At 39.3% G+C, this 26381-nt stretch overlaps 1 protein-coding gene across 5 annotated transcripts in view; it reads right to left on the bottom strand.

The window, feature by feature from the left end:
* The window catches only part of SPTLC3 (serine palmitoyltransferase long chain base subunit 3), a 97719-nt gene that overhangs the window by 18098 nt on the left and 53240 nt on the right, over positions 1-26381 (bottom strand). For 4 of the 5 annotated variants that reach the window (XM_071740259.1, XM_071740258.1, XM_071740260.1 and 1 more), the window contains 4 exons: positions 20508-20632; positions 18408-18501; positions 7845-7950; positions 369-588 (listed from right to left, as the gene is read on the bottom strand). In XM_071740259.1, coding sequence (XP_071596360.1) covers positions 369-588; positions 7845-7950; positions 18408-18501; positions 20508-20632 — 545 coding nt within the window. The remainder of the gene's footprint in view (positions 1-368; positions 589-7844; positions 7951-18407; positions 18502-20507; positions 20633-26381) is intronic. The other variant, XM_071740261.1, reaches the window with a different exon arrangement.

Consider the following 26381-nt stretch of genomic DNA (forward strand, 5'->3'; position numbering starts at 1 on the left):
ATTGCTCCACACACTGTTTACAAATGGGAAACAAAGTAACCAGCAGTCTGCATGCAAATTAATGTACTGAAGTAAATTTAGCCAACCACAACATGTCTAAACATTTCCAAGACAAACAACAGTCCTCAGGGTGGCACAGAAATACCCAACCCAAGCAAATTACATAATATGAGCATGAGACAAAAATAAGAACGTCTGACTGTTTGATGTGCATTTGAGATCCAAACAAAAATGGTGCTAACTTTAGAATAGCGCTCCTGTAAAGCAGTCTATGTGAAAAGATTGTGAAATAAATCACACATAGCAGGAAGGTGCCCCCCCCCCCCCCCGGCCCCCTTGATGTTAAAATGTTTGTTTTCTCGTTTTACCTTTTTGCCAGCTATATAACCTCCAGCTGCGCCAAAGCTCTTTGTGAACGTTCCCATTAATACATCAACGTCATCAGGACTCATACCGAAGTACTCCACAACTCCTCGGCCTGTTGCTCCCACTGCACCAATGCTGTGAGCTTCATCCAAGTAGAGGTAGGCTTTGTATTTCCTCTTCAAGGAGACTATCTCTGGCAGGCGCACAATGGACCCTTCCATGCTGTGGATGGAGAGAATCATGGAGGCACAACAAATCCTGTTCTCTCTCTCTTTTTAAGATATTGTCAGAAAACACAGGCATTAATTGCTTTACTCTATGGAAGGCATACTGGAACCTCACCTTTTATTTACAGTTCAAAGAAAAATTGCAACCCATTCCTATCTGCAGGAGAGTGTAAAATGGTTTTAGAATGTTCTAATGCAAACAACTAAAACCAGTCAAAAAGACACTGAACATTTTCAACATGACAGGAAACAGCAGGAAAGGTATAAAGTAAGGGAAGAAACTCACCCAAAGGAGCATATCACAATTAACTACAAGCCAAATATTGTAATGAATTATAAGGCATGGCAATAATTCCATCTGGTCCTTGCTTACTTCATCATCAGCTACTGTGGCAGTATGTACAGGTAACAGCTTTAGAGCAAATTAGGTTGGGGCAGAAGAGTTGGGACTACCACATGTAGGAGGTGGGCCACAGAAAATGCATGGTGGTGCCAGAACTGGAGGCATCCCCAGCCTTCCGAGTTCATGGATTTAGGGATTAGAAAATGGGAGTACTCTTGCCAATTGTTAATCCAATTTGTACTTTTTATAAAATGTAGTTAGCCTGCTACCCAATATGCAAAAGAAAAAAAAGTTTCCGTTCTTTTTCCTGTCTTACAGCCATGAAGGAAAAGGAAACATTCTGAATTTGCACTCATGGTGTATTGAGACTTGTAGAAATAAGAAAAGATGAAAAATCTTTTGTATCATTGGTAATTGTCACTAAGCTAGAGGGCACAGGGGAGGCGTACAGGAAGATGAAAGCCTAGAGAGATAAATAAGAAATGCATTCTAATCCCATAAAGAAGGAGTATTAATAGTATTGCTGTGAACGTCTTGAAAACCTTTGTGAGGTGACTAAAGCTACCCTCAAATATGCTCTGATGCACTCGGTATTCATTTAAGTTAAACATGTTCTATTCCATTATCTGAACGGAGAAGGTCTTTAAAAGCTAAATACTTCCTATCACACACAAAGTGAGTGCTCTGTGTGCCAGAAAATATAGCTCTCTATGGCTAAGGCACATGACTAAGGTGTATCCGACTGCAAATGTTACAAGATTTCAGGTAGGCAGAAATGTTGAGTTTGTTCCCACAGAGCATGTATAAAAGAGCTGTGAAATCAGTACAAATTCTTGGCAATTTTCAGATCTTGGATCAGTGTCTGCCACAGATTGTTTTTTTGCCGCTCTAGATGCACTACACAGCTGTAGGTTTGGTACCATGAAAGAAGCAGGATGTGCTTTTAGCACTTGAAAAAAATCTGACAATTTTAGTCCTTTTTCATCCTTTGGTCTCCTGAAAAAGCCTGGAAACAGCTGTGTCTCCAGTTTTGAAGGAGACTTGCCCATGGGCAAGTCACCATTAGTTTGAAAGGACATCATGTGTTAGCACTCAGAGATTCAGAGAGCCTGGCTGTGTGTGCCTGGAGGCATATTTTTGGCTGTCAGGTGACTGGTGGCAAATCTTGCCCTTCTGCCTTGCCTAGCAATAGAAGAGGCTGCTGTGGGGCTTTATATTAGCACCATGGTCTCTTGCAGCAAAAAAGGGCGGGCTTGTCCTGCCAGCTCTTGAAGACTGGACTTTCTCACTTCTCCCAAATGACACTTGGCAGCTGGGGGAGAAGCAACTTGAACTACCACAGCTATTTTCCTAATGAATACAAGGGCAGACCTCACAGTTCTCACATAGCCCAGACTCAAAGCGTTTGTCAGCTAAAAATTATACCAAGCCACTGGGTGTGCTTGGGCATGCAGCAGCCTATGTGCTGGAGATGGCAGCTTTCAGCTGTGCCTGGTTGGCCTGCAGGTTGGCTGGATGTAAGAGAGGAAGACAATGGAGCCAAGGATCAGCTCTGCAGAGGGTAGGGAATAGGAATCCCACCCACTACCTTCCAGCAATACTTGGGCAGACCAGCTAAGTGGAGGAGGACACAAATAGATTTTCCACTCTAAAGTGGACTTTATTAGGCTCAGTGGCTCTTGGATGTTTGGGGAGAGTCAGCATTTATCTACAAGAAAAACAAGAGTAAAAACAGAAGATTAAAAATACAGGTCCTGTTTTACTGCATATTTGTGGAATGAAAGCAAAGTTGTTGCTGAATCCCAGAATATAGAGAGTTGGTACATGGCTGTTGAAAGAATTAACCATGAAGTGGATTTAATGAAAATTTTTCTTACTCATATGAGCAGGAGTCTTCTCTTTGAACTCCAAGCTGTTTAGCAAAACAAGGCACTTGTATTCAGTTTCAGTGTTGATTTACTGCTCCTCAAAGATGTTGGCTGACATAAATATTGCAATAGTTGACAGAGATCGTAATGTGGCCTTGGAGTGTCCATGGAGTAGATAAAGCACTGCTGGTTTCATGTATGTTTTCTTTGCTGCCATTCAAACAGCCTCAGCCCTTCTGATGGCAGAGATGAGAGCTATTTCACTGCCTACTCTGTTCTTGATCTCTCTTTTGACCCAGGGAGATGGTTTGTGATATGAACACTGCTCTGTTTAGAATTGCTCCAAGATAAAGCTCACTTCACATAACCCCTTGGGTAGCCCAAATGGAAAGTTTACCAAATCCTTCAGTAAATATTGATGTCAACTGAGTTTAAATCAGAGAGCCAGAAGTGAACTGTAAGCATTCTGTCTCAGTCTGCTTGTGTCACTTTTACAAAGCTATTGATCTGCTTCCAGATCTGCTCAAGCATACAGGGCACAACAAAAAAAACTGGATGCAGATGAACATAAGCTGGCTCTGTCCAGGCCAGACATCCTCCTTACATGGTATTACATCCTGTCTTGTAGCAAAAATTGCTAGCTTGGTGGCAGGGATGTAAACTTCTAGACTGCAGCTGACCTTCATCTCCCTTGCTCGGTGGGCAGGTACAAGAGTACCTTCAGTACACATTAAGTTTTAATAGATTTCCAGATGTGAAGAGATAATTCAAAATTTTGGGATTAGTGAATTTTGAACCTTGATTCAATCCACACCAAACCATTGAAATTCTTCCTGATGCAGCTGCTAAAATGTAGAGCCAGGTGCTTTTAAAGACAGGAGGTGTGCACTTGTTCCTGCCACTTTACTTGGAACACAGGCTTGCTCCTGACAGGATACTGACACTTTTTGTCCAGTTCATTTTGAATCTTCTCGGGAAAAGAGTTTTCTACATCCTTCAGTTTTTTTTTTTTCCTGTCAGAAAAATTAATTTACTAATATTCAACCTGTTATCTTCTTCATACTTGCATCATTCTACCTCTCTTAACATGCCCTATAGCTACACTACCTATTCAATATTCGTAAGTTTTATCTGTTCCTCTTTCAGGCAAGTACACAATTGAGAAAAGCCTCCCTTCCCTGACCTGCTATTCCTAATGCATATGCATTTTATTTTTATGTTTATTTTAGGTCTTGTTTTCTCACATAAACCTTGCACATCCTTACAACAATCTCTGTTTTGTTGTTCAGAGCAATAGTTTTTCAGAAACCTTCTGACCCTGCCCTCAATTGCAACCTCATATGTTGAAACAATAGAAATATTAACCTTCAATGCTGATACCTGGCCAAAGACATTTAAGGTTACCCCATTCTTTCCTGGAAGTCCAGTCACCTAATCCCAGGAAATAAAAAATAACCCTGATAAATTTCCTACAGTACTGACATTGAATCTCAAAGAACTTTTAATACACATGAAAAGGCACTGCACAATATCTAACTGATCAGAGATATCTTCTCTGAGCTGGAAGGGAAAATACTCAAATTAAATTAAAAGCAGGGATACAAGAAAGGAAAAAAAAAAAACTGTTTTGATCAGTTTCTGGTGCCCTCTAACTACTGCCTTGGGCCTTGGCCTATCTGTCTCCTAGGTAAACATACGTGCAAGAGAGCAGAAACCTACCACAAACCGTGTAAGAACACAGTAACTGATTAATCCTGAACTGGAAATGGTAGAAGCCAAGGAAAATATTAGCTGAAATTTAAGTAATAGAAATATTATTTAGCAAGTCAGTTTAACTGGTGCTCTGGAGACTGCCAAAACATGTTCATGCTTTTTGTACTGAAGATTGATGGCTAGATGGTTTCTCTGAGTTTGGAATGCAAATGGAATATATTTGCTTCTAGGCTAGTCCAAGTTAGGAATGACCTTTCACTATGAGTTACATTTACTTCTGATGATTGGTTTTTTGTTTGGTTTTGTTTTTTCTTCTTCTTTTTTTTTTCTTTTTAAGATAACAGAGACCTTTAAAAGCAAACAAACATATACTTATTGGTATTTATTTGACATGTAGCTTGAGTGCTTCCCAAGTCAAGGGGCCAATTTTTCCTTTAGTTGTAACCAAGAAAAATCTGTGGCTTATGGTTTCAAACACAAGCCTGATTTCCAGAAATGCTCGTGTTGGCTGACAATCACTCTTTTCAAATTTTGCCAGCTGGTAAGTCAGGGCATATGCAAAGTGTAAACACTTTCACATACTCCTAATGGAAACTTTTTCCATATGATCATCTTCACCATATTAAGACTATGGTGTACCATACAACCATATATTTTTATAGAGAAGGAAAACTTAGTGTTTTTGCATCTCTGGAAAAAGCATTTCTGTAAAAATTTGCCAAAACAAACCTCCAAGTCAAAATATTTTAACTTGAAGTAGAGAACTGCCCAGGTTATTTAAATTTTGTGTTAGTTGTGTCTGAATTATAACTTAAGTCCCTCAAGGAAAAGAAAAAGCATCATTAACTGTTGCAAGAAGAATACATTAACAACACTCTACCTCCTCCTAGATGAATGTTAATTTGATATCTTGCAAATCTTCAAGAAAACTAAAACTGATCAATATAGGGCTGGAAAATTTTAGTCCCTTTCAGAAATCATGGGCCAAGAAGGGAAAGAATATGCACACAAAAAAGGTAAGAGTATTTCTAATATGTCTTTCTCCAGCTTTTCTTTTGCATATGATATGTTGTTAGCTGCTCACTGGATGTCTACTACATGTCTACTACATGGCCTTCAAGTCTGCTCCCAGCAGTGCTGTAAGGAGACATCAGCTCCATGCTCTCCTCAGGCTGGCAATGATGGCAGGGAAACAACATGATGGGGTGTGGGGGTGTTCCCCTCCAGTCAGAGCAGACTTGCTTTGCTACCAAACCACAACCTTCAATTTCTGACCTGCTTCAACTATGAAAACAACTAACCAAGAAACCTAGCTACTGCTAGGGTTAGCTTCCAATGGGAGACTATTATAGTGATGAGATTTGGTTTTCTTTTACTTTATGCCTGTCGCAAGCACAGACATGCGGGGCATGAGTAGTCTTGACATTATTTAGCCCTTATGGGGCTAAAGGAACTTTATGGTTCCCTTATGGTTCTCTGGGGCTTAACATGCTTTTATTTTGTGTTCCAACAGAAGGCCTTTCAAGCTTTTGAGAACAACATCTCCTTTTAAAATGAACTGCTGACCTAGAGGGAAAGGAAACTACATCCAATATACATCTGAAATTATAGGTATTATAGTTGCTAATATCTTACAGTGGGTTTGTCCCACTGATTGGACCAATCTATACTTCTGTGTCCTCAGTCTACCTTCTTGCTCCCTAGTGGTCCAGGGTAAAGGGTATCCAGGGTATCCAGGGTAAAGGATTTAGAAGTGAAAAAAGCTCAGCAGCTGGAGCATTTCCTGCAGGCCATGTGACAGATGGGAATTTTTGTCAGTAAAATGTTGGTGGTCCACTTAATTTCTGCATGATCAAAGTCCTTAAATCTGAGCTTTCTTTTGGTAGTGCCAAGGTATGTTTATTTGCAGTTTTGTTCTGTTTATTCTGGTTGAAAGGGGGCGTTCAGCCTGCTTTGGATCAGCTGATCTGCTGCCGACCTGTTTCAGCTCTGAGTGACAGGTGTTTAGATAAGACTGATTTGTTCCCTTGCAGATGGAAGTTGTTAGGTAAAAAGAAAGCACTGACAACTATGAAGTCGTGATGACATAAGATCATAAGATTCGTTATGAGAAAAGCTAATGAACTCAACTGGGTTAACTTTTCTCAATAAAACGTCATAAATGACTGCCCATCCAGACTGGCTGCATTTCAGCAACACATGATATGTTCCCTATATATAAAGTTTAATGTCACTTTCATGAACCATATCATGCCTTGTGAATGAGTGCTTCTTGTTCCTGTCTCTCTGGTGCAGGTGTCTCTATTCCTAAACCATCCTTCTCTTACTCCCCCACAGCAGCCTGGTTTATATGCCTTCAAACTTTTACTGTCCAGATCCCTGATTCTTCAGTCCATTGCTCCTCTTCATGATCTCTACCTCTCTCTGCTCCAGCTCCTTGCCTACCAGTGCATCCTTGTCTCCATACTGTCCATCAGCCCACGACTGCCTTCGCAGCAATCTTCTCCTGACCTGAGCAGTGTCCAGGATAGAGCTTAGGGTGGTGAATCTGCCTAGTGCCTCTGCTTTGCTGCTGAGCTCTCATGATGGTTTTTATTTTGGTTTGGGTGTAGGATGCACCATTCTAGTGAACAAGGGCTATCTGGCTAGGATACTCTATAATTAGATGGTATTAATGCTGCTGTTATCTCATGGATTCTCAAAGGCACTTCTCTCATTCAGATTCCTTCAAGGTCAAATTCCACAATATAATTCTTTCAAAGCCACTCTTTTAATTTTGTTTTTAGGTTTCTGTTTTGTTTTGGTTTTTTTGTTGAAGTGCGAGTCCAGTAGATCCAGCAGTAATTACTATGAAGGTGTTGATACCACTCGGCTCAAGTTTAGCTTGAATTTTTAGACCGCAGCAGTTCAGTAACAACTTAATTAGTTCTGTGTAATTGTCTTTTGATCTCCTCACGCATAACAAACAAGCCTAGAAAACTCACCTTACTTATTAGAAAACTCCTCACCTACTATAGCTCCATGAATTTTATTGCACATGTGACAACATAAACTAGCTGATGATCTGTCTTGCTCTCAAAGTACATCTGCCACTCCACTGTGATTTGCTAAACTGACATTCAGAACGATGCACAGGATTTAATTGGAGCAAGTTATACCAAGGCTCAGAAAGAGGAAATCAACGTATTTATCGTAAACAGTTATTGCAACATCCACTCTCATTGAGATTTCTCTCAGATATCTAAAGTCAATGCTTGCTTCACACAGTGTATCATCCTGTTCTCAGAAATAAGAAAGAGTACTGACATTTCTAAAATGTAAACATACCTGTAAATGCCCTCCACGAGGATGATAATTTTTCTCCACGCTCTGCGGCTTCGAGGCTGCCCATATATTATTGCCTCTCTCAGCAACTTCTCAAGGCTCTGCATATCTTTATTTAAAAATAAGGAAAAGGAGGAAGGAAAAAAATTACAAAGATTTTTCTAAAGAACTTTCATTTTTCTGCTGGTCACTACTTTTCCTTATGCAGAAAAATACAATATTAAAAAAAAGTATCCTGAAGAGAAACTTCTTTTATTAGTAAGCAAGAACTAACTATTGATTTAATTAATCTGAATGCAATCTAGTGAGAAAGAGAGTTAAAAAGAGCTTTCAGTCATGCACCATATCTGGGAAACTTCTAGAAATTCTTAGCATACGTTTTTGTTGAAAGGCTAAAGGTAACCACAATGCTTAGGTACTATGGCTCATTGACAGCAGTTGCCTGTATGGATTCCTGATACTGATAATGTTTCAAGGCTTCCAAATAGTAAGTTTTTTGTTGCCTTCCAGCATCACCATGGGCTTGTGAATAACATGCACTGCTTCACCAAGGACTTTGATCAGGCTGCAAGTCCAAATGGCAGCAAAAGAGATCTTGTCCTTTTCAAGAGAAAAATGAGAAAGACTGCTCACGAGAGAGGGAGAGTAAAGAAGAAGCAAGCACACGAATAACTAATCTGGTGCCAAAATGCTTGTTGGGACTTCCATATAAGGAGGCCTGGAACAATAGTAGCTGGTTTCTCAAGAACTGATCTAATAAAATTCTTGAATGAAAGCCACTGAAGTTTTGAAAAACATGGAAGACACAAGAAAAAAAGCAGCAAAGGAATAAGAGTCAGACCAATCGTGACTCTCAAAGCAGGGCTTGAAATCTAACCAACATTCTGGTGTCTGCAGATGAACGAACACTCTCCAAAATTAATTATTTTGAGACTTTTCAGGAATTTCGGTCAGTATTACAAAATTTTTTCAAGGAACATCTTACAGAGACTCAGAATACTCCAAAGAACACTACAGATGAGCTAAAATTATGGGTTGAAAAAAATCAATGGCATTTTTTTTCTCAATACTACTCCATTGCTCCATCAAAGTATCCTAATGTAGTTATTATAACTTTCAAAAATAGCAATAGACCAATCTGTAAAATACAATTGCCCCAATATTGACCTACATATTGGTTTCCACCTGACTGGAACCAGACCATTTGCACAATAACTATCTATCATTAATAACCTATGACCTTAGCAATAGCCAGGTTATGACGTGAACCCTTCCATCCTGATACTTCACCATTTACTGATGTCAGTGAAAGATACATTCCACAGAAATCCTGTGCCTCTCTATACCTCCAATGTAATCTCTTTACCTAGCAAGACCTTATTATAATTTACAAAGCACAAAACATGCATGATATCTTGGCCCTTACTTTAATGGTACAATCACCTGCTCAGCAAAATGAGCTCCAAGATGGAAAAGCTATTATGAATAATACTATGCAGACATCACAGTTTCCACTAGATGGCAATCATGGAAATAAAAGTCCCTTGATGCTTTAAAAGGGGATTTTATAACCAGCTGATCATTTGCAGTATGTGCATATGTCACAGGAGAGAGCTGCTCACCTTCTCTTCTGTTTAAAGCAGAGATTATTAAAAACTCCTTTGGACTTCTGAGCATTAAAGGACTGTCCAGGATGGCAAAAAGCTTTCTCAGTGACTCAGTGCAAAATTTGTATGCCCCCTTTTCTACACTGAATTAGTTCTTTACTGATGCCATGTAAATCCTTTTGGGACTTTTGAAACTCTCCTCTGAATCACACAGGGTCTTTCAATTCAGTATTCTGTCTACATTTGGTTCATATTGGTTCTAGACAGGGAAGTCAGCTTGCTAAAAGCATGGCTAGAAGATTCAGTTGTTTTAACATACATCCACATGAAAAAACAAAAATCAAAAAACAACCAAGAAACCCAGAAAAAACAAAACCAAAAAACCAAAAAACCCCAAAAACAAAAAAAACAAAAAACCAAAAAACCAAAAAAAAAAAAAAAAAAAAAAAAAGAAGAAAGGATAAGAGAAGTTAAATGTATAAAACTTTGTTCAATAGAGGTGTTTAAAAAAATACATGGGTGTGAAAAGCTTTTCTGTCCAAAGTAATGTGGAACACAAGACTGCAGAGAGGGAAAAACCTCTCTGAGGTATGAGCTTGACTGACTTCACTCATGACCGAGTTCTGCTAGAGAAAAAGTTAAGGACAGGTCTTTTTGCAAGAGCAAGGACACCCCACTTTGATTTTGATGTCTCATTTTGAAAAACATGTACACGTGACCCTTTCCTAGACCTGTAACAGTCAGTATACAATTTGTTTAGGTGCAAATGAATTTTGCTAACCTTTCTACTCTGTGCTTGTAGTGTCTCATTTGGAAAGGAGACACGGGGAGGAAGGGAAAATTGATCACCTTTAATCTTCCCCACAAAAGGCTGCTTCTGTTATCCAAAGTGACCATGCAGTGCTCCCTGTGTGCCTATGCTTGACTTTCCAGAAAGTAGTATATACTGAACTTCTGGAAAAACAACAATGCCACCCCAGGTGGCTTTTGGATATCTAATTATTTGCCCATTAAATATAGTTAGACTGTGAAACACTGGGACACTGAGACAATGAGTTGCATGAGTCCATCTTGAATAACCAGTTATGGGGAAAATAACTGTCCTTCCTTGTTTGACCATCACCAGCTCAGGCTTTCCAGCGGTAATGGCTAATAACCATTCACCAGCCCAGGAGGTGGTGTTAAGGATTTCACTTGATTAATTAGTCAGAGCACAACCAAATCCATCCTTGTCTCACTTTCCACCCTCTCCCTGTGTGCAGACATATTGTCTAGATGCGGAGGATAAAGTTTCCTAAGCAGGAACAGTGTATCTCTTATTTTTATTAGAATTTAAGATGGACTTGCATAATCCTTATTCGGGACCTTTTAGAGCTACTTCAGCAGAACTACCAACACTGCCTGTGGGCTGAAGCAATCATGGACCTGGGCAGGCAGCCATGTGTCATGCAGCCTCCAGTGCAGGTGGGACTCCAAGTTCCTGGACAGGCCCCTGCCCTATCCCAGGCACTCTCAGTGCCTCCCTTGCAGGGAGATGCAGTGTATCCACCCCTCATCCTCACATTGCAATGCTGAGGATGTCATCGCCTCTCCTCTGCGTAGGCTGGGAAGCTCCTGCATGATGTCAGCTGAATAGTTTTTATGTAAAACAAAAAAAGCTACTAGTACTGCCCTGTTCACATTCTTCTTTCCTTTGCCTTGTGTTTGGCACTCCTGTTTTCAGTTTCTTCTACTTTGCACTCACATGCAAATTTATGCAGGTTCTGTGGCTGCCTGTCCCTTTTCAGCTTCCTATGCAATCACCTCTCCCCTGCTGCAGTGCAGCATGCACCTCTTCCTCTCTTGCTCTCCCACCACTGGTACCTTTCCTGGTCACTGTCCTGTCATGGGTGACTCAAATGTCTGACTCTAATGCTGTCCCTCATGGCAGATCCTGAAAGCAACAAAGGGAAATCACCGCAAAAGTTTTGTTGAACTAAGCAGTAACTGCAGGACTGTAAAAAGTGGTTTTCACTCTAGTGAAAACTACTTTTTTGAAAGTTCCCAATGGATGGAGCAGCTCTGGACAACAAAGAATCTTTAATTTTCCTGAAATCACGCCTTCAAATGCCTTCATTTAGAATGGGGTGGTGTGGATGCGTGGTACTGCATCCACTCTAACAGTCTTGAGATTCCCCTCCCTGCTCTTCATAAGTATAAATCTCTGTGAAAGCAAAAAGAACTTGCTCAGGAGAGCTTTCTCTTCACACCTGGCAAGTCAGACATGGTGTTCTCAAATCAGAAGAGGCAAATGCAGACACATCATGTCAGGAGCAGGATATACCAGTCTCCTCTCTGTGGCAGCGTCTGTATGCGTCACAGGGAAATAGATGCTAAACTGGATTAGGCTGTGGTCCACCTATCTGGTACAATAACCTTTCCTCTGATAGTGGCTAGAGGCTTCAGGACAAGCCCTTAGAGGATAATGTGCCTTTCATCCTGCTCTGTAACACCTGCAACACTGTCGTCCCTTCTTAAATTCAAGGACCACCTTTGGAGAAAAAGAAATAAATTAAGACATGATCTTGTACCAAGCAACTGCAAACTCTTTGCTTTTCACAATTAAAGAGATTTTTTTGCTAACTTTTACTTCTTCATTTATCTCTTTCATTTCCCCCCTCTTTTACTTGGTTGCATGTTTAAAGGCATACATTTTTAGTTTTCCACTTCTTTTTCACTAGAGAACATATTTGCACTCAAAGGTGAGAGCCTTGTGGTGCCTAAAAGTTCTTTCATTGTTAACTACAACTCCTCCATCTGTGTTTTCCCTTCTAGTTGTCCTCATGGCACACACATCTGAACTCCAAAGCATTAATATGACCGAGTAGATGGAGAAATGCAGGAGCTGATTACCATAAATTCACAACTGCTGTCCAAGCAGGAAATTATATTTTGTATGGAAAGCTGAAGAGCTCACACCTGCATGACACATTTCTGTCATCAACCACCTGATTTGTGAGAACCCAAAAACCCTTTACTGCTTTCACAACACTCTCAGAAGATGTGTAGAGATGAGCTAGAAATCTACTACCTATGATCCCCATTTCAGATGTGGATTTAAGCACCTGACTAGAGGCCAGATTTTCATCTAACCAAGGTGCTTGGTTCTGCCTTGCAATTTCCTTCCCTCCTTGTACTATCACTGGTTCTGATTGCACGCTGAGGTGCCTTTGCAATGAAGAGAACTGGAAATTTTTCTTCCACATGGCTCGATTTCTTTCACAACATTCCCACAGACTAATCTAAACATACAAATGTGGCAGCAATTGATTTTCATGATGCTATGTGGGGAAAATGTAGCAGAACTAGAAATTATAAACAAATCCTAAGCCTTGTACAGCACCTTAAAAAGGTGCAGACTGAATTAACCTCTATGTAGTTAGTAACACACTCATTGGTCCACCAAGTTAACAAAGATAGGATTGCACCTAAAACCAGTATGAGACCCAAAACTGCTGCACTTGATACCAATAGAAGACCTGTGGTAGAAGTCTCGAAAAAATCACAAGTTGATTAAATGGTTAACTGTTTGCTTTTGCTTTTCAAGTTTTATTGGAAAGGTCATGGGAGTCTGGCTAATATTTAACCATGATAAAGGTCAGAGGTTCTGAAAAAGTGCTTCAAAGTACATTGTCTTAATAAAAGATCTTAGAAATGAAAAAGTGCAAATGACAAGCCAGTTTCTTCATGGGTGAGGAAATAAAAAAATCTGAGACTGTACCTGCCATATATAGCTGAACAACCCCATGTGGGTTCCTTGGGGAGGGCAAGAGAGGCTCCCTGGAGCCCAGGCCTGGTAAGGGTAACATCAGACACTCTCTGGCACAAAACTAACCAAGGACAGGCCACTACTGCTACAGGGGCAGGGAGATGTTTTAGCTTCATACTTTCCTTCCAATGCATACTGGTTGCTGGACCATGCTGCTGGCTGCATTTCTAACATAGAAAAGCAGCTCTTTTCTGGCTTCCTAAACAAAACATTGCCTCAGAGATGGTAACTTGAACAGTGCACTTGCCACAGCAGGGGACACAAGATGCAGGTGCTTTATGGGCATGTCAGAACGATTTTAGCCCACTAGAAATACTACTGCATAAATTTAGGAGTGCTCAAGTCCCAATGTAATAAGAAAATATTAAGAACACCCCTACACCCATTCATCAGAGCAAGAGATTCGGGAAGACGAGCTTTGTTGCTAGTACCCACAAAACCTCGCAAGTCACTGGAAAAAGTCCCTTAAAAGTCAAATAACCTATGGCATAGTGGTGAGATCAGGACTAGCAATAATGCTAGTGAGAGTCCACAGAGAGGGAATGCCCTGTTCAGAAGCTTTCAGTAGGGCTGAAATGGAGTATTCTCCTACATTTCTCTCACATGGATGATCTGTAGGTGCTCGCCTATGTGTTTCTCTCAGCTCAGGCCTGCAAATTCCTGTCTGTTTACAAGGAAGGGATTGTTCACTGGGAGGCAGGATTCAAGGCACATTCCTTGGTCCAAATAAAAATGGACTAACAGGTCCACAGCACATTTTTGTTCTATTATTCACCTTAAGGCTTGAAAACCTTCTCATACACCTGTGCAACTTTTTTGTCAAAAAGGAAAAAATGCCCAGATGCCTTTTATTTTACTTAGGAGTAGAAGAGAGGTCTGAAAATTTCATCTGCCCTAGAAAACATACTCAGGCTATTTGTGCAAATTGCAATGCCCAGGACAGCTACCCTCATATTGAAATAGGATTTCATTAACTTTTGTAACAATAAGAACCATATTATGCATAATGAAGGTGATGGGTAGAGAATACTTCTTGACTTATTAATGAAATAAGCATAATTATTTTCTTTTGTGTAATGACAAACAGATCCAGTACTACAGATTATATGTTTTGAAATAACATGGTTTTACAGAATTAGGTACAGAGTAGCCTTTGAAAGGTCAATGTGCTTCAGTAACAACTATAAAATGGCACATTATACTCTCTTTTTCTGTGAAGTAGTTTTACCATAGAACAGATTTTCCTATAATTTGTCTTTTAAAAACAGTTCTTCCACAAAAGGGAAAGGGATAGAAAAAGGGAAGGGATAGAAATTTACAATGCCAAGCTTGTTAGGAAGGGAGATTACTAGCACACACCTGGACATGCTTTTTCTACAATATTCAGGAAACAGCTGGGTCAGAAAAATCTGCCATTGCTTCATTAGGTTTTTACATAATTATTCCTCCTCTTTTTGATAACCATTTATAATAACTACAAGAAGTATTCATACCTCACCGTTCTCCTACTGTCTCTTCTGCATGTACAACTAAGAAAGTCAGAGCCAAAGTAAATATATTCTAGGCAGTTTTATGAAGGGTATTTCACAGCATTTCAAAAGAGGCTGATGCAAGCAACAAGGAAAAAAACCAGTCAGCATTCCCAAGCTGAATTCTAATAGCAAAAGGTAACTTCAGAAGCTGCTGTCTGACTGAAATATACTTTTTATTCTCCTACACAGCAGCATGTATCAGGCTCTAGTGGTGGTACTACTTGCCATCTCCTTTATTATCTTTAGTGTAGGGCAAGACTGGGTCAAACAGTGTGTTTGTATAACTTGGCATAGCTCCAAAGGAAATGAGCAAACTCCTGCCAGCTCACAGCTTAGCTCCATGCATACAGGTAAGAATGTGATACAAGTTAAGCCTTAATCCTTTTTGGGATAGGACTTAGATTTACTCTTTGTTTCTGCACCTTGCTGGACAATTGTTCCAACTGCTCATTGATGGGAAGGGCCCTAGCCAAGCCTTTGACGCAGTATCATCTTCTGCTTGATGCTCAGGGCCAAGCTTTTTAAAGGGTTATTGTTTTCCTTATATGAAATCACAGAATCATAGAATGGCTTACAGATCATAGAATGACCTTAAAGATCACTTAGTTCCAAGCCCCCTGCATGGCCAGGGATGCTTCCCACTTTGATCACATTGCTCAAAGCCCCATCCAACCTGGCCTTGAACACTTCCAGGAAGGGGGCAGCCACAACTTCCCTGGACAACTTGTTCCAGCATCTTACCACCCTCACAGGAAAGAATTTCTTCCTAATGTCTAACTTAAATCTCCCCTCTCAAAGTTTAAACCACTTCCCCTTGTCCTCTCACTACACACCCATGTTAAAAGCCCTACCCCAGTTTTCTTGTAGGCCCCCTTCAGATATTGGAAGGGTGCTATTAGGTCACCTTGGAGCCTCCTCCTCTCTAGACTGAATAATCCCAACTTCCTCAGCATATCTTCATAGGGGAGGTGCTCCAGCCCAATGATAAATTTTGTGGCTCTACTCTGGACATACTCAAGGAAGTCTATGTTCTTGCAATAACACACATCAATCCCATGTCCTTAAAAGGAAGAGGTAGAGGATATTGCATTTTTCTGCTAGCATATGGAGGAGGTGTTTTAAAAAGCAAGGGAACACACATCAGTATCTGAAGCTGAAATTAATGCTTATTAAAGATCTCCAAGTGGTAACTTAAGGTGTAAAGTTTTCTATTCATTCACAGAGTCAATACATCAGAAGGAACCTTTCTTAAACATCAAGCAGTATGACATGGATAATGGCTTAGTGCTGTCATTGTCATGCTTATGAACAGACATATTAACATACCCTGACAATTTGGGCATGTGTGTGCATGCCTGTGCATATGCTACATATCCACACATTAGCAAGAAATTAATCTGGGAGGCATAAGCAACACAGCTCTGATCTCACAAAACAATTAAGCACCTGTCTAACTGAAAAGAACCCTCCCAACGCTGGCTGGAAGATTTGGTTATATGTGCCCTTAATCAGTTTGTTGTTCTAACTTGCATTACACTACACCTTGGCAGATTCACAGAGAACAAGGATATCTACTTCATTTTGGATGAAGCTCTGCAACCTATAAAAACAGTCCTGCTGGATTACACTTTTGACTGCTATCCTTCCCCAGTACACACCCTATTTGCTCCAAAGCAAAAGCACATATATGACAGACTTTAAAAGCTGTTGGTGATGTGTAACTCATGGGTATGATTAAGAAAATATTAAAAAGAATGATCCTTGTAGCCATGGAACTAACAGAGAGAGAGACTCACAGTGGGCTTAGAGAGCACGAATGTGTGAGGTTTCTTCACATTAAGTGCTCTCTGCAACTTAGGTTAAGTGTCATGACCTATAGAACTGTGATGACAAAAGCTGACACTGAAATTCCAAAGAATATTTGCATAAGTTTCCACAATTTCATTTTGAAAATATGTTAAGGTGATGTCTCTGAAATGGTAGGCAGACTAACTTTGGCAAATCAGATCTCTAATCTGCAATGAGTTTTTCCAAAGCAACCTGGATGGGCTTCCACTGATACTCACTTTTCAAGCGACTGTCAACATTTTCCAGTGCTGGATTAGTGCTTTTCAAACAGGTCACTATCATTTTTAGGTACACACATTATTCAAAAGATCATCAGCTTTAATCTGTCACAAGCGCAAGCAGAGACTGCTTAGGTGTCAGATTCTTGGGAACAGAATTGCAATACTAGGGGATAGTTAGACACCAAATTCCTTAAAGCAAGAACAACAACTCCAAGTGATGCCTTCACTGCTTCCCTAGCAGATGAGCATAATACACTCCTCGAAGTGGAATGTTATTTGAAATGCTGTGACACAAGCCAGCTGGGCTGTACACAGCATAGATGGGTGGAGAGGCTGAGAATATTTGGATCTGGGTACTGAGAGGTCATCCTGCTGGATGTGATGCAAATCTAAGTTTGAATGTGATAAGGCACTGAACAAACTGAAGAAGAGTTGAGAAAAGACTGATATAGCAACCATAACTAGCATATCCAAGTTTGTGGAAGGGAACCACAGGTTGGGGTATGCTACGGGCTAAACTATCAGTAATTACATCTGTAAAAACATATATGTTCAGATGCTTTTAATTATTGAATGATCTTTAGAAATTGCTTCTTGCCCAAATTATGAATAGATATTAATTATAACAACACCTTATATTATAATTATAATGTACTTTTCATTCCTTAGGCCTTTTACAGCATATGCATAATTCATTTTTCTTACCTCAGGGCTGAACACAACACTTAATAAAGAGAAGGGACTGTACTAGCTATTAAAAAAGATGATCAGACCTCTTTTCTCATTCCTTACCACTTCTCTAGCTTCTTAGCCTCTTTGGCATTCATTGTCTGGTGGCAGCAATGGGGATAGAAAGGGGAATTGCAATGGGAAATATGGGAAAAGAAGAAGCTCTTGTCCTCAAAGCCAGCCACAATGTCTCTGACAGTAACCACAGCAGTATTAGCTGAACTGAAGTTTAAAAGCACGAATATTTTAGTAGACAATTATATGATTGCAAAGTTAATGTGTGATTTTTATACTTCAAACAGTATATAGGATAATGCTTTTGATATAATCACCTGCAACTTCAATATAGCTCCCTGGGAATTCAGAGTAATTGTTTCATAGACCATAGAAAGTTACACGTTTCAAAGTAATGTTCCACTAATGTAACTCTAGTTGCACTGAAGCTGCTAAAAGCAGAGGTAGGAAATATGGAATATGTTTTTGTAAGCATGTTTGTACTATTTTGGCAATAGTGACAATAACAATAAACCTTTATGACAACACAGTCATTCAGCATGACAAAAAGACAGCAATGAGTTTAAGACTGAAATTTGAAATCAAGGTCCTTCCTAGTAACACAATTCATACACAATAGCAATTATAGTATTGCACTATTATTTTTTCCCCATCAGATATCACTTACAATATTGAAGAGTGAATCCTTCTGTCTGAGCAGAAGTATTATCTGAGAAATTATGGCAAAGCAAGCATTGAAAGGAAGCAATCATGCCTTTGAGGTTTGGCCAACTCTGTCTCTAAATATTTCCAACTTCAATACTCACTATTATGCTTGAAGATTCTAATAGTAGCACCTGAAAGCCTCGCACCAAGAACGAGAGAAGTGTGGTTCAATTCATCACTTAAAATGAGGCAACCCTGTGAAGAAGTAGTACAATAAGCATCTGCATCAATCAGGAGGCTGTTGACATGTGTGTATGTGTGGGTCAGCATACACATGTATCTATGATAGAGCATTGCAACAATTAAGCTCCAAGTATTAAACATGAACTAGATTTTCTGCCACTTTCCTGGAGGTTCCAGAACCCACTGCAAAGCAGGCAGAAACTGTGGGGTCAGATTCTAAGTCATTCCCAGGTAATGCAAAGGGGTCAAATATTTCCTGCAACTGAAAAGTGGTGAATAACCCTACTAGAGATTGATTATTTTACAGCAAAATCAGGTAGTGTTTCTTCCTCTATCATCTGTTTACAGTTCATTTTGTAGGAGATCAATCCCTCACAAATCCCACTTCCACTAAGATGTGAACAGACCATAGGCACCAGTCAGAGTCCCTCAGGTAAAGGCCCATATGGTTCATTTGCAGTATACTTTTTATTAATTAACTCAGTTGACAAGTCATTTTCTTTTTAGAAATTAAAACAGAACCGCAGGAGAAATAATTTTGTATATTATATTACCAGGAGCCAGGATTCACTGTTGAAATTCAAGCTGGAACCCTAGTTTAGCTCTGCTTTTTTGTTGTGGTTTCATTAGCCAAAGGGCAACACAACATTAAGTAAACACCTATTCTGGAGACATGGATCTTGCCTGGGCTAAGAGTTATTCACACAAAGCTGCTTAAAACTAGTATGCAGAACTATCAGTAGGAGTCTATGCATCGTAAAAAGAAAATGTAGTTGCTAGGCCTAACTCTAAAGGAAAATTTAGGAATAAATCTCCCCAGCATAGGGAAATTACATAGTATCTGTAATATATATATTAAAATGCTATATTATATTAATGTATACTAAATTGTTACAGTTAGATTCTATATAATACACATAGAAATATACTTTTTTTTTGCCACTTATATCTAAATATCCCAACTGGCAGAAGCGAGTGTTGACAGGAGGCCAGCTAAGTTAGAGAAAATAATGTTATAGATAGGCAAAGGACAAGTATTTTATGCTGTTATATATGTCTGAAATTTACCAGTTTTATTTCTCTGTGCAACTGTTCCCTTTGAAATTGCTAGATAACTGATCCAGCACAGCTGCAGATCGAAGTTCATGTTCTGGGAGGCTGATGCAATTCTCCCTTCCTAGCCCCTGTATACATGTATTTTAGAAATCTCTTGCAAAGCCTGGATTCATCTTCAGAAGTGACTTCACCTCTAATCTGGTGCTTCAGAAGAAATCTCAATCACACAGCATGCAGTGAGTTCACGCTCCCCTCACCAAGAAGAAAACAGTGTTTCACACTTTCCATGAACTACAGAGGAGCGAAACACTTTTCCAGCTAACAGCACAGTTTATCTTCTTGTTATGCCAGGAGTTATAATTGACAGGATGATGGATTTCAATGCCTTCTGTTAGGTACCCTGAATTGTTATGTGCCATGAATTGGAGATGAAGTCCTTTAAACACCAAAGAAGAGCCTAACTTTTATCATATGGTTACAACTTCAGACTTGCATTTGCTGCCAGCTTTCCTTGAAGGGCTTGCTGAAGATGTGTTGCTCAGGAATGCTAAATACTGTGCTTTCTCTTTTCAGAAAGTGTTGTAAAACCCATCATCTTTCACGACAGGCAGCCGGGCAATATCTCTTCAAGTAGCCCAAATACTTCACCCCACAGCTCCTGAGACAAAGGAGGCAATATCTACTTACTTTTTAGGGAGAAGCAACTTTTTAAAGAGAGGCTAAACAACCATATCACTCATCCTTAAACAGATGTTTTTTATGTGTGATAGCATCACCCAGAGCTAGAAAAAGTGATGAAGGAGCATATTTGAGGTAATAAGCCTTATGACTCATGCATTCCTGATATCAAGCTGTGTTCTTTGATCAAGGCTTTCCACTTAATGCATGCCTAGAATAGTGCAACAGCTGTTAAAATAATTAATATAACAATTGTTCTATGTGTTCCTAAAGGAAGTACTCACCTTTCCAACAAGGGCTGGAATATTCATTGAGTTAGTTGCAAAGCCCATGCCAAACACCATAGCATCTTCTACACCAAGGAACTTGGCCACAAGTTGCTCTAGTTCCACGTGTTTGTCTAGGGTGCCTGCAGATATAAGTACAGGGACTCTTAAATCTCATTAAATGAAAGCTGTTAATTCTAAGGACATAAAACATACAAAAGAACAGGCTTGAAGTATGCTATTAAGCTACATGACAAAGTTCCAATGAAGGTTTTTCATATCGTGTGCATGTGGGATAATGCAAAAAAAAGCATGGGTGCAAACCAGCTGTAACTAATGCTAACAAACACTGCTGATGTTAAGATAGCAAAGCAGTTGCTTTGGGAAAAAGTTTCCTTTTTCCATTACAACAATTTCTGACATAATTCTGAAGAGTAATTTCTGGCCTTTTGCCCCCCTTCCCCTCTCCCTTTTCCTACATCGAGGACAAAAGCACCTCATTTTTAAAGGAAATGTGGGTCGAGCATCTTAGGCATTCTCGCATTGTCTCTGGATGTCAAAGCAAAAACCCATTACAACAAAGTTCTTCCATTTTTTCTTTGGTGCCTTTGTATGTGTACAAAATCCTTAATTATGATTTTATGTTGACAGACCAGCAAAATTGTTCTTCATATTTTTCTGCCTTGGGAGGCAAAAGCTATGTTGCTCTCCATAACTGATGATAACTCTCCTCTTTCCTCTTTCTCAATGGTCAAACATAAATGATAAGGAGCAGTAGAGAGCCTTCTATATCACACAATACTTATCTAATATTGGTGTATGGAATCTACAAGTAAAATCCAACAAAAGCAATATCTTTCCCACACAATTCACAATGGAAGATGACAAAATACAAAAGGCAACAAATTAATGGTTGGTGTTAAGAGAATGAGATAACAGATAACTTTGAAGAGTAATGAATCATCTCAACTTGCCAGCTCTCTAGTCTTTGGTTGCCTGGCTGTGTATTGCAGGTACCAAGGCAGAAGGAACTCTTACAGGATGATCTGTGGGGAAGAAAAGAGAGTGGCCTGTGGATTCTGACAGAGCATTTCCCCTATGAATAAGGCTATAAGCAGGGAACTGAAGAAAAAAATAGGGAAGTGAATATCTCATCTCACTTGCACTGCACAAACTAATGTCATAATAATATAGGCAAAGTGAATTACAATTGATGGGAACAAGATAGCTGGGTTCAATGTGAAGGACAAAGAGCAGATGAATAGAAAAGCAGGCCAGAGTACCTTGACAAGAATTATGAGTTAGGAAGATGATCTTACCTTAATCATGGAAGAAAGCTCACTAAAAAAAAAAAAAAAAAAAAAAAAAAAGGCAGCAGAACAGTTTCACCAACAGCACTAACTAGTTGGTTAGAGCGAGGTACTGTTTTTACTTTTTTTCTTGTTAAATATCCAAAGTAAAAACTGCATTTGCTTGGAAACAAGATGTGAAAAATATCATGGAGGTGGGTAACTCTCTAATAGCCACAGAGACAAATATCATGTGCTTCTGGAAAGCCCTGGATTACAAGCCCAGACAAGAAAAGTGGTGTCATGATTTTGCACAGAGCCTACCTGGGTCCTGATAAACCTGAGCCAGATCAACAGAGCCTCAAGAGTGTCCCTGTGCTTCTTTTATGACACTGGATGTACACGGAGCTGGGTTGTCTCTGTACTCCGATAAATTAGGCAACGTGATGCAGAAAAATTGGCTCTGCAGAACCTCAAGTAAAAGGAAGCTGACTCTGTATGAAGCTGAGGATGGCTACTTTACACTTCATAAATAGTTAAGATACACAGATATGGTGCTGGCTGTGCACACAGCCACCACATATTAAGCTCCATGAAATGCAACCCATGTAGTGTTTCAGAATTGTCACTCACTGGAGATGTGTTTAAGAATCTAAGTCTAACTTGTAAGCCCAGTAGTTCTCAAGGCGTATTTCCATCGTTAGCTTTATTTTTATTTTAATTTTTTTTTTTTTTTCCATTTTGTGCCTAGTTAGTCTTTAACATCTTCACAGCACTCATTGACAACTGATGGTTCCAGACTGGTCTGTTCGTGTGTTACTTTGTTACTTGAGAGCTATCTGTACACAAAGAGAACATAAGTCTGAAATGGAAGCTTGAAGTCAACTGTTCTTGCATCTTCCTGGGTTTTAAGTAAGAGGTGTATTTATTTAATAAATTATGCAATTATTAAATCGTATCAGAAAATTTCTCCAGTATGGTTCAGTTCTTGGATACCATATCAACAGCATCCACCCCAGCAAGCATAAACAGCACTGCAGACAGATGCAAATTTGAATCAAAGAAACTTCTGCTGGCTCAAGCTGCTACATCTCAAGCTACATAGGAAAGTAATAATTATACCAGTCTTCATTAAATACAAACTAGGCAGGGTCAAGTCAGGTTACCATGACCCTTAAAGATCTCTATTGTGCTGGATTCACACCAGCATCATGATTCAGTGAATGAAAAGTGATATACTATATATATATTTGTAAATACACAGTGTACACAGACACCTTCTATACTTGTCTGATACATTAGAATTTTCCTCCATTCTCTACCTGCTCTGATTTTTATGCTGACTACAACTTGTCCTGACCTAAGAAATGAGGTTACAACTAAATAATATATTCCATTTTTTCGGGCAAGATCTAAGACAAAAAGGAAAAGAGAAAACTACCTGCATCATTAAGAGACAAAATGGAATACTCTCTTTTGAAAGTTATTCATCCCTGCTGAACAGTTGTATGCAATAGAGTACAGCAGGTGTTGCTATGCTTCAAGATGATATGAGTGTTACAGAAAGTAAACCCAAAGATCTTATCAAAAGCAGGCTTTCACAATGTTAGCCACCTCCACAAGATTCCCACACTTTCCAAAGCATATCCCCTCCTTTTCAAAACCCGATGACCCAATTCCCTCCATCAGCTTGATACCGCACTCTGGGGACAGCACACTTCAGAACATGAAGTACACTGAGAGCTGGCAAGCTTTTATAGGCTCTTGTGCTGAAAATCACTGCCAGTCTACTAGACAGATAAAGCTTGAAAATGCACTTCCCATGATCCCCACAGTTCACTATTTAGCTTTGACACTTTCAGCTTGCACAATATGGTTTACGCCACTGTTGAATCTGCCCAATACAGCCGTTCAGGTTCTTATGGGCTAATGGCATGTCCTGGTTCAACTGCCAACACTGGCAACAGTTTCCTTTAAGAGAATTTTCATTTAGAATTTGGAGACCTAAAGAACAGGAAAACATCTGCTTGCTTCAAATGAAACAAAAGCTGGAGGATTAAGCTGATATAAGCAAAAAGTCATTGAAAGTAAAAGAACAAATTCCCCTAAAAGCCACTTACACATATGAACAACAACTGGGAATCCTATGGATCACTGCTGTGACTCACCCAGGTGAGTAAGAACCTTTACTCTATGAAAATGACACTTTGGCAGAGGTATCCTTAGGAGGGAACGCACACACAGTTTTACAAAAGCGAAGTTGGATGAGCTACTGCAAGAAGGATGAAGAACTAGAAGATGTAAAAAGTGCACTATTTAATTATACCTTTTTACAAGAGTGGATGATGTTGACGGTATCTCTGTCCTACCCAGCCCACTACAAGAGCAAAGCTGAAACTTGTTGAATGATACATATTGGCAAGAGAGAGAGAGAAGCACACAGTAATGGTATGCAGCTGCCTCGTTTAAATTTGCATGTGCAGAAAGGTACCCCCAAAGAAGTGGGTTTTGAGGAAGCATTTGAAAAAAGGAAATGCTCAGGTTTTCCTAATGTTGCTACCAGCTAACAGGGCTTTCATACCACAAAGATGCTGTGAGTATCATAGATATAATAATGTACCTGTGTAATTTACTGATTCTCAGAAAAGAGTAGATTAGCTTCTTTCTTTTTTTTTTTTTTTTTTTTTTTCTCTGTGTAAAAATATAAGGCTAATGTTTCCAGTTTAAGTACAGCCAGTGTCTTAAGTGATTAAACAATTGCATGTACACAGATAACATTATACAATGGAGATATTTTAGTATATAAACAGGTCACACAACCCTTAGTTGCTCCTGATGCACTCAGTTCCACCTGCCAGAAGACAGACTGTCCAGACTTTAATGATGCTTTGCAAAGCATACTTTTGCAATGGTGAAATACCAGGAACAAACTTGACCCTTTGATCATAAGTTGGATCAGTTATTTATGAGAGGCAAAAAAAGGAAAATCATGTTAGCAGCAGATGACAAAGGAGGAAAATTCCTTTTGTGTACTGTTTCCTGATTTATACCATACTACATCAGAAACAACCAAGACTATGAAATATTTGCACACACACACTAGTTCTCATTTGTGTGGATGTATTTCTCCTTAAGCTCCTACTTAGAAACAGCAGATTATGGGAACTTAAGTTCTTTATCTTTTTCTCCTGACAGAAAAAGGGTCCATCTATTTCTCTGTTTGTAAAGTACTGCCTTTCAAACAAACCCTGGACCTACTTAAAGCCTTGAAGTGGTATAAAAGAAAGAACAGCCAAATAACTATTTTTTCACCTTCTTGAAATGCTGCTAGAAATTCATATTAGGCCTTACAGGCTAATGGAAAGAAGTGAAAAGGATGGAGCTACTTCTGTAGTCTAATTGCTGGCACAGGTTTTCAGGTCTGCTTTTTAGAAATCAGATCACAATCAAATATAAAAAAATCCTCAAACAAACAAATAAAAAGCCCTAGGACTGAGTGCAAGCGAGGCGTTAAAAGGTAATCTCTTAACCATGCCCTCCAGAATGAATCACTCTGCAAATGTTCTGTGCAGGCTCCGTCTTGTCTTTTGGTTCAAGACATAATCACAGGACAAGGATTTCAAAAGGCAGGAATCCTGCTTGGCTGCTTAAGTTGTGCTAATGATACATTTGCTTCTGTTACTCACATATATCATCTCTGTAAGGAATAATGGTGAGTTAGATAAATACAGCATTGGAACTACCAGCTGCTCAGGTGACTGCCCCATCATTGCCCTGGTGCTCAACCTAGGAGTGATCAGGGCATGACAATTTTCCTTATTTTCAACAAAGTGTAACATTACAGATTTTTCATTAATAATTTTAAGTTAGATAAAGAAGAAACTGACTATAAACATGACAGGATGGGCACAGACAAAAGCTCGTAAGCCTGCCTCCAGCAGTAGCCAACTCCCACTCTTGCCATTACACTGGTTTACATGGGAAAAAATGACTTTGCATTCACATTGTCATTTTTTTCACTATATTGAAGGAACACATGCCATTTCATAGTTATTTAGGTTCCTTTTGTTAGCAGTTTTATTAAGCTTAAAAATAACAGGTTTTGAGAGGAAGATTAAAACAAATAAACCTAAATAAAACATAGTACAGAGATCTTTCTTGGGGTAGCTTGCAAGATATACCCTAATGTTCTTAGTACTCCAGTTACTTGAATAGCAAGTTTCAAGTTACTCAAATTCTTCAAAATTTAGGAATGGTTATCTCAGACTCAACCTTCATTCCTGGAAAACAAATCTTCCTGTGTTTTAATATCCCAATTACTTTTTCACCCTACAATAAACTAGCCAAAAAAGAAAAAAAAAAAAAAAAAAAAAAAAAAAAAAAAAAAAAAAAAAATTTACTTTTTCTGCACCTGCAGAGGAGATTGCTGCTGACAAAAGCTGTTTTAATTTAAATTACACCTCTGGTCAGTTTTATCAGATACGGAAGGTGCAGGTCCCTCTGGATCCTTCCTTGACATTTCACACTGTTAATAGAGCATCTTTTCCTCTGGAAAAGAGGAAGTTTAGCCTTGTCATCCTCAAATACACTCAGAATGCTCTTA

Source organism: Heliangelus exortis, chromosome 3 (assembly GCF_036169615.1).
Source record: "Heliangelus exortis chromosome 3, bHelExo1.hap1, whole genome shotgun sequence".
Taxonomy (NCBI): domain Eukaryota; kingdom Metazoa; phylum Chordata; class Aves; order Apodiformes; family Trochilidae; genus Heliangelus; species Heliangelus exortis.